The sequence below is a fragment of the Cetorhinus maximus genome, chromosome 2, assembly GCF_964194155.1.
Source record: "Cetorhinus maximus chromosome 2, sCetMax3.hap1.1, whole genome shotgun sequence".
NCBI classification, from domain to species: domain Eukaryota; kingdom Metazoa; phylum Chordata; class Chondrichthyes; order Lamniformes; family Cetorhinidae; genus Cetorhinus; species Cetorhinus maximus.
Genome location: NC_135880.1, coordinates 35,249,276 through 35,264,174, shown reverse-complemented (window position 1 = coordinate 35,264,174; position 14,899 = coordinate 35,249,276). Strand labels below are relative to the sequence as shown.

At 40.8% G+C, this 14,899-nt stretch overlaps 1 protein-coding gene across 1 annotated transcript in view; it reads left to right on the top strand.

The window, feature by feature from the left end:
* Positions 1–14,653, top strand: part of LOC144693305 (uncharacterized) — a 50,370-nt gene extending 35,717 nt beyond the window's left edge. The window contains exons 8-9 of the mRNA XM_078563082.1: positions 5,598–5,715; positions 12,635–14,653. Coding sequence (XP_078419208.1) covers positions 5,598–5,715; positions 12,635–12,877 — 361 coding nt within the window. The 3' untranslated portion in view covers positions 12,878–14,653. The remainder of the gene's footprint in view (positions 1–5,597; positions 5,716–12,634) is intronic.
* The last annotated feature ends 246 nt before the right edge of the window (positions 14,654–14,899 follow it).

The following is a 14,899-nucleotide window of genomic DNA, read 5'->3' as shown; positions in this document are numbered from 1 at the left end:
TTGAGTTTTTCCAGCATTTTGTGTTTTTATTTCAGATCTCCAGCAGTATTTTGTTTTTATTCACATATATCCTATTTTCCTTACCTGTTTTTTTCCTTTCTTAAAGGATATTATCAAACCAGTCAGGCTTTTACAACAATCTGACTGTTTCATGGTTTCATTACTGACATCAGATTTCTTATTTCCAGACTTAATTTAAATGAGCAAATAATTTAAATTCTATGGTGGAATTTGAACTGTCATTCTCTGAATTATTACCAGTCCACTTTCACTACAACAACACTAACGAGTCAAATTAGGAGCTATATCCTGAACAAGGATTAAAAATGCAAAATTAAATTTACTCTTTTCCTTTAAAATGTATTTTGTAAGCAGGTTATTTTTGTGACCTCACAAGTGGTGCCATATATAAAAAGCATTCCTAGTCTCCATAAAGCAAACACAGTATGGTTGTTTTGTCTTGCCCCTTAATATCTGAAATGCAGAATTTATTTTTAAATTGAAGTCTGCATAAATATTAAGGATTTTCACTCTATTGCAAGATATACAATAACCAGTTGCTATAACCTCTAAATAGTATCCTGGTGTTATGTTCATGCTACTGAAACACAGCTGTATGCTTTTATATGGCTAAGGAAAAAGTGGGGCCTATCAGAGATGAAGATGGAAACTTGTGTGTAGATGCAGAGGCTGTGGGAAGGGTTTTGAATGAGTATTTTGTCTCCGTGTTTACAAAGGAAAGGGAGGATGCAGATATAGTAGTCCAGGAGGAACACTGTGAGATATTGGACGGGATAGTCATAAAGAGAGAGGAAGTACTCGAAAGGTTGAAATCCTTGAAAGTTGATAAGTCACCAGGGCCAGATGGATTGTTTCCGAGGCTGCTGATGGAAGTCAGGGAGGAGATAGCAGATGCTCTGAGGATGATTTTCCAATCTTCACTAGATACAGGGGAGGTACCGGAGGACTGGAGAAATGCAAACGTAGTTCCATTGTTTAAAAAGGGATCAAAGGAAATGCCAAACAATTATAGGCCAGTTAGTCTTACATCAGTGGTGAGTAGAATCAATCCTAAAAGATAGGATTAAGTGTCATGTGGAAAGGCATGGGCTAGTCAGGGATGGTCAACATGGATTTGTTAAAGGAAGGTCTTGCCTCACAAATTTGATTGAATTTTTGAGGAAGTGACAAGAAGGGTTGATGAAGGTAGTGCAGTGGATGTTGTGTACGTGGATTTTAGCAAGGCATTTGACAAGGTTCCACATGGCAGATTGGTCAGGAAAGTAAAAGCCCATGGGATTCAGGATAATGTGGCAAACTGGATAAAAGGTTGGCTTTGTAACAGGAAACAAAGGGTAATGGTTGATGGATGCCCTTGCGAATGGAAAGTTGTCTCAAGTGGTGTTCCACAGGGCTCGGTGTTGGGACCCTTGCTGTTTGTGTTATATATTAACGATTTGGACGTGAACGTGGGGGGCACGATTGGAAAATTTGCAGATGACACAAAGATTGGCCGAATAGTGAATAGTGTAGAAGATAGCCATAATCTCCAAAACGATATAGATGGGTTGGTGGAGTGGGTGGTAAAGTGGCAGATGGATTTTAACATAGAGAAGTGTGAGGTCATACATTTAGTAAGGTCAAACAGTTACAGGGATTACAAAATAAATGGGAATATACTAAGAGGGGTAGATGAAGTGAGAGATCTTGGCGTACAAGTACACAGGCCCCTGAAGGCAGCAGTTCAAGTAGACAAGGTTGTAAAAAAGGCATATGGAATGCTCTCCTTCATTGGCAGAGGTATAGAATATAAAAGTAAGGATATAATGTTGGAATTGTATAAAACATTGGTGAGGCCACAACTGGAGTATTGTGTGCAGTTCTGGTCACCACATTACAGGAAGGATGTAATAGCTCTGGAGAGAGTGCAGAGGAGGTTTACAAGAATGTTGCCAGGGTTAGAAAAGTGTAGCTACGAGGAGAGATTGGATAGGTTGGGGCTATTTTCCTTAGAACAAAGAAGGCTGAGAGGTAACTTCATTGAGGTGTACAAAATTATGAGGGGAATAGATAGAGTGGACAGGATAAAATTGTTTCCCTTGATGGAGAATTCTAGAACCAGGAGACATAGATTCAAGATAAGTGGCAGAAGGTGTAGGGGGGACATGAGGAAGAACTTTTTTACGCAGAGGGTAGTAGGTGTCTGGAATTCGCTGCCCAAGTTGGTGGTAGAGGCAGAAACTTTAAACTCTTTTAAAAAGTACCTGGATCTGCACCTAAAGTGCTGTAAACTGCAGGGCTATGGGCCGGGTGTAGAAAGGTGGGATTAGAAAGGGCACCTGGGTGTCCCCAGGCTGGCATGGACAAGATGGGCCAAATGGCCTCCTTCTGTGCTGTAACTTTTCTATGGTTCTACCAACATGAATCGACTATTTACCCAAAAATATTATTCTCTAGTGCAGCCACTATAATCACACCTTTTGTTATCACAAGTTTAAGCCCTGGGTGAGGACATTGGAGTCTGTGGACATTGTCCAGTACATCATATACTAACTGTTCTAATCATTGGTTTAGACTGGAGAGTTAAAATCTGTTTTGTCCAATAAATATTGCTGACTAGCTACAGTTGTGGCTATGGCAACACTATTTTAGCAGTGTTATCATTTTAGTAGAAAACACCTTACACACAATGCAGGTAAATGTACTTCATGTGTATATAACTTAAAACATATCTCTCATTATTCTTTGCAAGTATTTTCAGTCTTCCTCCTTCACCTTTTCATCAATATGGGAGAAACACCATTTTAGCAGATAATCAATAAGCAGGAACTAAGGAAGTAAAGCACAAACCATAAAAAACACACGCACATGGCTTTTCATTTTTGCCATTTAATCAACAAATGCACAAAACAGTTAACAAACATATGCATACATGGTAAAATATGATTATTGAAATAAGATTCCATTAATCCAATGATTGGGTGTACTACTTATTTTTACTTACCAATTAAAAATACAATTTGCCATATCTGGATTCCCAATTAGCCACATAAGCAAGTGGCTAATGTATTGGAGAATAGTGGTCTAAACAATACACAACCTAATCTCACCCAGATTTGATCACTGGAATTTGACTCTACTTGTAAACATCTATTAGCTAAATATTTTTGGTTCTCGTTTTGAAATCGGTGGCAAAATGCAAATATCTGTTCTGAATTGTTACAAAGTTTGTGCTTGAAATCCATCAGTACATTCTACAGTATGTTGCTTCATTGTAAATTACAGATGCAAAATGAATGACAGTTAAAATAATCAACCACAATTTGGATCTATTTCTACTCTGTTTTCAATCATTGCTGAAGTTAATAGAATTTAATGTCAAATATTTTTAGGAGTTTTTTTAATGTTATATGACCTTCCACCCTGTAATCAATGAGTTAAATCAGAACATACTTATGGAAAAAGATCTACAATATGTTTCTTGACATCTTCTGCAAGTAACAGAATTGTGCTTGGTGCAGGAGAGAGTTGAGAGTTGTGTACTGTGCTATGTATGAAATATGGTTATTTATTTAAAGGATGCTTTAAGGAGTTATACTGTATGAGGTATTTTAGTCCATTGTTATTTAAAGTTCTATATTGTTCTCCCTATGCCATTTCACATCAGGACTGCTTAGATTCTTCTTAACTTGTTTTAAGTGAACCAAAATAGATTTATGTAATTTTATTAGTGCAACATCATCAATTTCTTAAAACAGTTATTGACGGGTCCTTGGGGAAAATTACAGAATTTTCTTGTAGTAACTTCTTACTATCACTGGATGTCACCAACACACTTAATACAGGGGAAAACTTGACTGGTTCAAAAGATTTTATGGGGGTAATTTTCACCTTCATTGCCTGGGCAGTAACCTAGCTAGTGAATTGCCTACCTGTGTAGAACCTATCCAATTTTTTTTTCCTCATTGATCACACGATGTCATGGTTAGCGTTGAGCTGATCAGTCGTAGAATCTGGAGGAAATCAAATGCGTTTCCTGCAGTTGTGGACTTGTTGCTGAAATATGGTACCAGGCAATCCTCTTTAAGCCAACCTACCAGATGGTGATGGACTTGCAACTTTCTGTGGTAAGAAATGGCTGGCAGTTATCAGTGGAACAAATAGCACTCCTTATATTGTTAATGCTGGAACAGTGATTGAACTATTAACAGCAGAATTTTGCACCTGCCTGTCAAATGTTGTTTCTAATCCAATCTGTATGCACATGTAGAGTGAAGTTCCCATGCTTGTGTGGAATATAGTTCAAGGCTCACATTTTGGAAGCTGTTTGACTTTTTAAAAGATTTTCTTGTTGCAATATATTTTAGATTATCTATGCTTGTAGAACTGTGACACAACCTAGATATTTGAATTTTTTTTTAAAGTCCCTTTGATGCTTCCTCTGATCTAAGATACTGGTGCAAGTGATGATACCTTCCTAGAATGATGCCTGTGTGTAAGGGTTACTTCAGAAGCCACATGATTTTACTTGTGTGAATCTGCTGCTGGGAAGATGGGGTGAGTGTGGTGGGTGAGAGCATGGTGGACTTTGACTCCAGTAAATTGATTAGCCAGTTTACAGTATGACACTAATCTAGTGTTGGCTGATTTATCTTGGGTGAATCTCACTGAAAAGAGTTTTTTTGATTTGGTTGCAGGCCATGAATTAAGTACCAGATATATAGCATAACAACAATATGAGATATTGATGTAGCCTGTACTAATAAGACTAAAGGAATCCACAACTTGACCATTTCATCGCACGTGACCGGTGTCTTATAATTTTTTTAAATTCATTTATGGGATCTGAGTAGGTACACTCACAGTGCTGTTAGGGAGGGAGTTCCAGGATTTTGATCCAGCGACAGCAAAGGAGTGGCGATATATTTCTAAGTCAGAATGGTGTGTGGCTTGGAGGGGAGCTTCCAAGTAGTGGTGTTCCCATATGTCTGCTAAAAGATATTTACATGCAATGTGTACAATGTGTGTATTGCAATAAACATAGATACATTAGGACACCTTAAAGAGGACTGTCTAATGTCACTATTATCGTAGAATAGCTACAGTACAAAAGGAGGACATTTGGCCTATCGTGTTTGTGCTTGCCCTCTGAAAGAGCAGTTTGCCGAGTGCCATTCCCATGCCTTTCCTTGTAGTTTTGCAAAGTTTTCTTTTTCAGATAATGATCCGATTCTCAATTGACCCCGTCTCCTCCACAATTTCAGGTAGTGCATTCTAGATCCTAAACACTCGCTGCATGAAAATTTTTTTCCTCATGAGGCCATAGCTTCTTTTGCCAATTACCTTTAATCTGGAGCAGTTTCTCCCTATCTACTCTGTCTAGACCTCCGTCAAATCTCCTCTCAACCTTCTCTTCTTCAAGGAGAACAGTCCTAACTTGTCCAATCTCTCTATGTCACTGAAGCTCCTCGTCTCTGGAACTATTCTTGTGAATCTTTTCTGCACCCTTTCTTATGCCTTCACATTGTAATACTGTCTGCTGGCAAAACCATTGATGTTGCTGTCATTATAAGAAATGTATTTACTCTTTTAAATAGGTTGACTCTGCTGGTGGTTACTGCATCCTGGACCTTTCTTATGATAAAGCTGCTGGTTGCTGCACACCACCTGGAACAAGCAATTGAAGGAACAGTGTACACATTGATAGAAGAACTGGTAAGGGACATGGTTTATCACATCATAACCTTTGATTTATCACCACAACATACAAATTAGATTCTAGCGAGACGGATTCTACACTTTTTATGAATGGTTGAAACAATAAACACAGGAATATAATAAAATCCAGAGCAAGAAAAGGTCATTAGCCCCCTTGAACCTTCTCTATCCTGAGTCAATGGATAATTATTAGATCAGGAACTCCACCTGACGTGTTGATCCCTTTTTTTTTTAGAGAACACCAGTTTCCCTTTCCTGGAAGGGGGAAAAAAAACAAACAGTGCTATTTAATATCTCTAGAATATTGCATTCTACATCATAGGCAGGGGGAGGTGATGGCGTAGTGGTATTGTTGCTGGACTAGTAATACTCTGGGGACCTAGGTTCGAATCCCACCACGGTAGATGGTGGATTCAATAAAAATCTGGAATTAAAAGTCTAATAATTGTTGTAAAAACCCATCTGGTTCACTAATGGTCAGGCCTACATGTGACTCCAGGCCCGTTGACTCTTAAATGCCCTCTGAAATGGCCTGGCAAGCCACTCAGTTGTAACAAACCGCTACAAAGTCACAAAAAAGGAATGAAACTGGAAGGACCACCCGGCATCGACCTAGGCACCGGAAATGACAACGGCAATCTCAGCCCTGTCAACCCTGCAAAGTCCTGCTTACCAACATCTGGGGACCAGTGCCAAAATTGACATAGTCATCCTCATGGAATCATACCACACAGATAATGTCCCATACACCACCATCACCATCCCTGGGTATGTCCTGTCCTGCTGGCAGGACAGGATCAGCAGAGGTGTCGGCACAGTGGTATACACTCAGGAGGGAGTTGCCCTGGGCATCCTCAACATCGACTCCAGACCCCACGAGGTCTTATGGCATCAGGCCAAACATGGGCAAGGAAACTTCCTGCTGATTACCACTTAACAACATCCCTCAGCTGATGAACCAGTGCTCCTCCATGTTGAACACCGTATTGAAGCACTGCAGGTGGCAAGGGTGCAGAATGTACTCTGGGTGGGAGATTTCAATGTCTATCACCAAGAGTGGCTTGGTAGCACCATTACCGACCGAGCTGGCCGAGTCCTAAATGACATAGCTGCTAGACTGGGTCTGCGGCAGGTGACGAGGGAACCAAGAAGGAGGAAAAACATACTTGATCTCAACCTCACCAACCTGCCTGCTGCTGATGCATCTGTCCATGACAGTATCAGTAGGAGTGGCCACTGCACAATCATTGTGGAGACGAAGTCCTGCCTTCACAGCAAGTCAAGGCTGGGCATCCATGGGGCGCTGTGGACCATCTGCAGCAGCAGAATTGTACTCGAACACAATCTGTAACCTCGTGGCCTGGCTTATCCCCCACACTACCATTACCATCATGCCAAGAGATCAACCCTGGTTCAATGAAGAGTGCAGGAGGGCATGCCAGGAGCAGCACCAGGCATACCTAAAACTTAAGTGTCAACCTGATGAAGCTATAACAGAGAACTACTTGCATGCTAAACAGCATACGCAACAAGTGATAGACAGAGCTAAGCGATTCCACAACCAACGGATTAGATCTAAACTCTGCAGCGCTGCCACATTCAGTCGTGAATGGTGGTGGACAATTAAACAACTCACTGGAGGAGGAGGCTGCACAAATACCCCATCCTTAATGGCGGAGGAGCCCAGCACATCAGTGCAAAAGATGAGGCTGAAGCATTTACTACAATCTTCAACCAGAAGTGCCGAGTGGACGATCCATCTTGGCCTCCTCCAGAGGTCCCCAGCACCACAGATGCCAGTTTTCAGCCAATTCGATTCACTCCATGTGATATATCAAGAAATGGCTGAAGGCACTGGATACTGCGAAGGCTATGGGCCCTGACAATATTTCGGCAATAGTACTGAAGACTTGTGCTCCAGAACTTGCCGCACCCCCTAGCCAAGCTGTTCCAGTACAGCTACAACACTGGATTCCACCTAGCTATGTGGAAAATTGCCCAGGTATGTCCCGTACACAAAAAGCAAGACAAATCCACCCTGGTCAATTACCGCCCCATCAGTCTACTCTCGATCATCAATAAGGTAATGAAAGGGGTCATCAACAGTGCTATCAAGCAGCACTTGCTTAGAGATAACCTGCTCACTGACGCCTGTTTTGGGTTCCGCCAGGGCCACTCAGCTCCTGACCTCATTACAGCCTTGGTTCAAACATGGACAAAAGAGCTGAACTGCCGAGGTGAGGTGAGAGTGACTGCCCTTGACATCAAGGCAGCGTTTGATAGAGTGTGCCATAAAAGAGCCCTAGCAAAACTGGAGTTAGTGGGAATCAGGGGGGAAAACTCTCTGCTGGTTGGAGTCATACCTAGCACAAAGGAAAATGGCTGTGATTATTGGAGGTCAGTCATTTCAGCTCCAGGACATCACTGCAGGAGTTCCTCAGGATAGTGCTCTCAGCCCACCCATCTTCAGCTGCTTCATCAATGACCTTCCTTCCATCACAAGGTCAGAAGTGGAGATGTTCGCACAATGTTCAGCACCATTCGCGACTCCTCAGATACTGAAGCGGCCCATGTCCAAATGTAGCAAGACCTGGACAATATCCAGGCTTGGGCTGACAAGTGGCAAGTAACATTCGTGCCACACAAGTGTCAGGCAATGACCATCTCCAACAAGAGAGAATCCAACCATCGTCCCTTGATGTTCAATGGCATTACCATCACTGAATCCCCCACTATCAACATGCTGGGGATTACCATTGACCAGAAACTGAACTGGACCAGCCATATAAATACTGTGGCTACAAATGCAGGTCAGAGGCTAGGAATTGTGCGACGAGTTTCCCACAACACTCAAAAAGCTTGACACTGTCCAGGACAAAGTAGTCTGCTTGATTGGTACCACATCCACAAACATTCACTCTTTCCACCACCAACGCACAGTAGCAGCAGTGTGTACCATCTACAAGGTGCGTTGCAGGAATTCAGCAAGATTTCTTCAACAGCACCTTCCAAACCCATGACCATTACCATCTAGAAGGACAAAGGCAGCAGATGGATGGGAATGCCGTTGGTTGTCATCGGGTAGGCCTTATTTGGTGCAATTATGTCTGTCTGACTAGCATGGCCTTGAGATTAGGCTTGATTGCCAGCTAGTGCCAAGCACTCTCTTCCAGTTACAGCACCACTGAGTATCATCAGCATTTTTTCCATTTTATTATCAGTTTCTTGATGACCGAGAAGGGCAAAGGCAGCAGATAGATGGGAACGCTGCCACCTGGAAGTTCCCCTCCAAGTCACTCACCATCCTGACTTGAAAATATATCGCCGTTTCTTCACTGTCAGTGGGTCAAAATCCTGGAACTGCCTTTTCTAACAGCACTGTGGGAGTACCTACAGCACGTGGACTGCAGCAGTTCAAGAAGGCAGCTAACCACCACCTTCTCAAGGGCAACTAGGGATAGGCAATAAATGCTGGCCCAGCCAGCGAAGCCCATGTCCCATGAATGAATGCATAAATAAATAAATCATAATAAATATTAATGCTGTTCATTTTGTAGAAGTGCTGATTGATCTTGACTCAATTACCTTCCGTGTGTGTATGTAATAGATATGTTTCTAAATGTGCTCCAGAAAATATATCTCATGAGAAATTGTACTTGCACAAAATCCACATTCTTATCTGGCTTTCCAGAAGTACATTTTACAGATAAGAATGTGGATTTTGTGCAGGTACAATAAATCTGAGAACTGTGTCTCCCCTTGAATCTTCAAAGGTTGTGAAATTTAGAAAATGCAGCTTTCATTTTTTTGGAAACTTTAATTAAACTTGTGAGCTGCCAGAGAAGCAGGGTCATTGTTGACACAAAGATTGGGACAGCTAATAACGAGAACAAGTAACACAGTTTTGGGAAAAAAAACACTTGGGAGGAAGTCAAAGCCGGTGACACATTAAAGCTACATATAGGCCCATATTACAGTGTAAAAATAGTACAGGAGTCAAGTCTGATGCAAAAAATTTATTTTTAGACTACTGCAATGATCTTAAAATGAACCAGCAGTTCAATTTTGCACAATAACACCCATGGTCCTAGTCTAATTATGGCACTTGGCACAGAGGAGTGCCTTGACAAAGGGGAGAAGCATTAGAGAATGGTTTAAATTGCACACCTGCATTCCTGTGCCTTTTTTTTCGTTCTGATTTTGGTCGCTTGCATCGTGATTTCTATAGAATGAGATTAATCTACAAAACCTAAAGACTGTAGTCATGGTTCACAGTGAATTTCTGTAAAGAATCTGAAATCTTTGTTGTAATAAGCATGTGAATAAATATTCTCATTGCATTACACTTTTTACTTTCACCTCCAGTTATTGCCTTCTAATCTGAGCAGCATTGAGAGAATTAGTTAATTGTACCTACTTTGCTTTGCCCTGGATCATACTGTGTGACTTCAATTGATGGTCAGGTTTCCTCTGAAATTCTGAACACAAGTGCACAGGCATCTTGTACATCTTTCATTTACACATGTGCCACTGATTTCTTCAGTCTCTTTGGCTGAACCATGTGACGTGTAACCTCTCTGAATGTCATTTGATCTTGAGCAGAACTTAAAACCTGGTGTCCAATCTGACTCTGATCTTTCTTGATTCCATCTCACTTCCAGCCCTGTTGTAACCTACACCTTGACTACAAAAGAATTTGTTTCTCAAATGTACTTCTCACTGGTTTCTCCACCTCCATCCTTCAGCTACTCTTAAACCCAAGTTCCCAGGCATATACATGCCCACATCTCATTCTTTTGTTCTCAAGATCTGGGCAATGCTTATAAAGCTGCCCATCCCAGTTGTGCTGAGAAGCTGGTGGCATACCTTTTTAAACGCAGGAGTATATCTATCCTCCACCGCCCCCAACACCTCATCCCCTTCCCATGGCACTTTCCCATGCATTCACCTGCCCCTTTACCTCCTCCCTCTTCTCTGTCCAAGGTCCAAGGCACACCTTCAAGGTAAAGCAGTGATTTACCTGGACTTCTACCAAGCTAGTATACTGTATTTGCCACTCACAATGCGGTCTCCTCTACATTAGGGAGACCAAAAGCAGACTTGGGCACAGCTTTGCAGAACACTTCCCCTCAGTCAGTCAACACTTCCTCTGGTCTTTTGCAATTTCAATTCACCATCTTACTCTCATGCTCACATTTCTGTCCTCGGGCTGCTACAATGTTCCAGTGAAGCTCAACGCAAGCTGGAGGAACAGCACCTCAGGCACTTTACAGCCTTCTGGACTCAATGTTGAGTTCAACAATTTCAGACCATGAACTCTGTCCTCCATTTTGATTTTTTAAAAATCAAGTGCCAGTCTATCTCTAGTTTTTGCTTTCAGACTAAACTGACTTTTATCCTGCTATAAACACCTACTCTGGACCTATGCTTTGTTTCTTTACTACAACCATTACCGCTTCCTTTGCTTTTGTTCCATGGCAGCTTTAGTATTTAATCTCCCCCTCCCTCTAGCCTTTTCTTGACCTTTCCTTTTGTTTCACCTGACCCCCTCCCTTTTTTCAACAGCATAAAACCCATCCCATTTTTTTCCTCTACTTTGTTCCGAAGGAAAGTCATATTGGACTTGATGTTAACTCTTTCTCCCTCCACAGACCTGAGTTTCTCCAGTATTCTGTTTTTATTTCAGATCTCCAGTATCCAGTGTTTTGCACTGACGGTTCTCCCACAATGGTGTTATGTTAGGAATATCAGGATATTGATAATGAAGGAACAATAATATACATCCAACTCAAAATGTTGGATGATTTAGGTAGCTTGGAGGCACTGGAGTTCACTTAGCATTGCTACTTTTGTGGTCAGGATCACACGGGAAGGAGGTGCTCTTTGTAGAAATCTTTGAGAATTTCTGTAGTGTGTCCTGTAGATCCTATATTGCATCTGTGGTGTAGAAAGTGGATAACGAGTCCTGGCTCAGGGATATAGATCAAGTGAATTGCTCTGCCCTGGATTATGTCTCCCCCAAGCATCAATATGCCTCACAATTTGATATCAGGATCCTCCCCAAATCTGCTCCCACAATGTTTGAGGTTAACAGTTTGTCATCGGTTAGGCCTTATTTGGTGCATTTATGTCTGTCTGACTAGCATGGCCTTGAGATTGGGCTTGATTGCCAGCTAGTGCCAAGCACTATCTTCCAGTTACAGCACCACTGAGTATCTTCAGAATTTTTTGCTTTTTATTGTCAGTTTCTTGATTATCAAGAAAGGCAAGGGCAGCAGATAGATGGGAACGCTGCCACCTGGAAGTTGCCCTCCAAGTCACTCACCATCCTGACTTGGAAATATATTGCCATTCCTTCACTGTCGTTGGGTCAAAATCCTGGAACTTCCCTTCCTAACAGCACTGTGGATGTACCTACAGCACATGGACTGCAGCAGTTCAAGAAGGCAGCTCACCACCACCTTCTCAAAGGCAACTAGGGATGGGCAATAAATGTTGGCCCAGCAAGTGAAGCCCACAACCCGTGAATGAATAAAAAAAGAATTGATATGACCAAGACCATGCCTGATCCTTCCGACCAGAATAACCTAGCAACACACACTACTGACTTATAGCATCAGATGTGTGCTTGTCAATACTATACGGTTGCAGTGGGGTTTTGGTGATCTCCAATGTTTGGATTCTTGTGTATTTCATATTTAGCTGATATTTTGGAACTAGCATGTTCTTCTCTCAACAGTATATTTCTTAGAGTAGATTGCAATAGAACCAGATTCAGTGACTTTGATTTTTTAAGTCTAAAGTTTACAACAAAGACAAAGCTACCCCATGGAAGAAAGCACTCCTCTGCAAAATTGGGAGGTTCATTTTAAGTTGTGATGATGATCACTAATTAACATGTGCTTTATAATTTCAGGCCAACCTGGCAGTAACTGGTCATGATCTTCGCTGCTACCATGACATTGTTACCTATTGGCGATTCCGATGCCTTCCTCCAACAACCCGTGGGATACTGAACATCTTCGGATTAATTAAAGTCCACGATATCTCCTTTTACTTTCATTACTATAGCCTGCCAGTGATTACTGCATTGTGTACACCAGTTATTAAACTATTACTTGCATTGAAGACTATCTACAGCAGGCCACGTGTCTGCTAAACAGACTGTGCAATTTTAACTTTCTTCCAAATCAGATTATATGTCTAATTAAAAATGCTATGTCACTGTTTAAAAATATATATAACTGATAATGATCAATTTTTGTATTCTGATTTTTTAGGTGCTACTTGTTTTGCTAGCAATATTGGTCAATAATATTGTCAAAATTGTAACTAATTCTAGAGCAGACTGGTCTTAAAAACTTATTACTCTCTCACTGGTCTATATAACTGCTTGTTTTAAAAGTAATGTAACTCTTTTATTCTGGACCAACATTTTGACTTGTATATTGCTGAAAAGAGACACACGTTCCTGAAGTTTTTCGTCTTGCACTCATCATTGAGTACAAGATGAAAAGCTTCAGCAACATGTCTCTCTTTTCAGCAATATTCAAGTTCTGCACTCCCAAGTGATTTTGAATTGTAATTTAGAATAGACTTGTACATTTGTGCAAAAGATTTATGAATACAGTTTTAAAAAGGGGTTTGACTTTGAGATGATTTTAGCTATAACTGGATATAATCATGTACCGTACCTCACGTAAGAGCAGAATAGGCTATTTAGCCCCTTGAACCTGCTGCTCCATTCCATTAGATGATGGCTGATCTGAACCCCAACTTCACAAACCCACTTTTGCTCCATATAAAATAGTGGTTCCAACTTGATGTATAAAACACAAAGGTGTCTGATAATACCATGGCTAGTACTCCTTGTTCTGAAATTCAGTAAGGCTATGCCTTAGTTTCTCAGGACAAATTAATTTGCACTTCCCACCATGATCTTTGCCTAGGGGAGTTTGCACATTCCAAATGAGTGCTGTTGTTTCCTTAGTTTTTTTTCCAACTTGTGTCAAATTTTCAGTTGACTGTCCGATGAAGTGTAATGGACAGGAAGTGCGCACTTTTTAACATGATATTAGTAAACCTCAATGTAACTGGTATGCTGATAAATTAGAGGATATACTAGATTTAGTTCCCTTTTTTGTTACACTTGCAAATGCAACACAGAAGTTTAAAGTTGATACTTGAAATGTGATGGACAGAAAATGTGCATTAATTATGCCATTCTTATATTATGCACAAGTACCTAAGCCATACAGAGCCAGGAAGGTCCAAAGTTTCAATCCCTGGACTGTACTGAGTCAGCTCACCTTCACTACAATTAGCCTCAACCACTTAAGTCAAGGAGTGGACAAATCAGCCAGGGTTTCCAGACAAGGTTGCTATTCAATGATCCTTGATGATTGTGTATATGTGGACGTCTGGTGCAGGAAAGATTGGTTCATTTGTGATATTCCCTGCAGTTGAAGAGCCTGGTAATGCACACTGCAAATTGGGAAGCTAGACTGTGAATGACAGAAGCTGAAATAAGACTGGAAAATTTTGTAGCAGTTATAAGACTGTAGTGAGAACCCTAATTATCTTGTTTCTGTAATACACGAGTATGAAATTGTGATGGGTGAAAGTAAAAAAAACTTTTTACATAAACTCAATTGAACCCATCTTCAGTCTTTTGTCCAACTATTATATCATGAAAAATCTGCATTAGATAATTGATTTTACACACAATTACTCAACTTCAAGCTTTCAGTTTCAACTTAAAACACGTAGATCAGATGGAAAACTTAACACAATCTACCTCCAGTGTGACTTAGTCAAGGCACAATATGAAAAGCAGGCCATACTCTACATCTAGACTGGCTTTTTGAATAATTACTGAATGTAAAAATCACACAATGAAGCACTGCATTGTTAATAAAGCGTTGTACTTCTGGTACCCGTTCTCTTCCCATCTTATTCCTAACTTCTGTTTAGTGTTATCACATTCCACAATGGAGGAAAATGAACTGATTGTTATGATTTTTCTCCTTTTTGTTGATTGTTATTGATTTGATTGCTATTAGCAATTTGAAGTTATTGCCATTTCAGAGTTACTGACATCCCTAAGATATTGGCAGGCTGCACTGCATAACTGGAAAGAGATTGGAAGAATTAATCTACAGTATGAAATATGATATTGCAG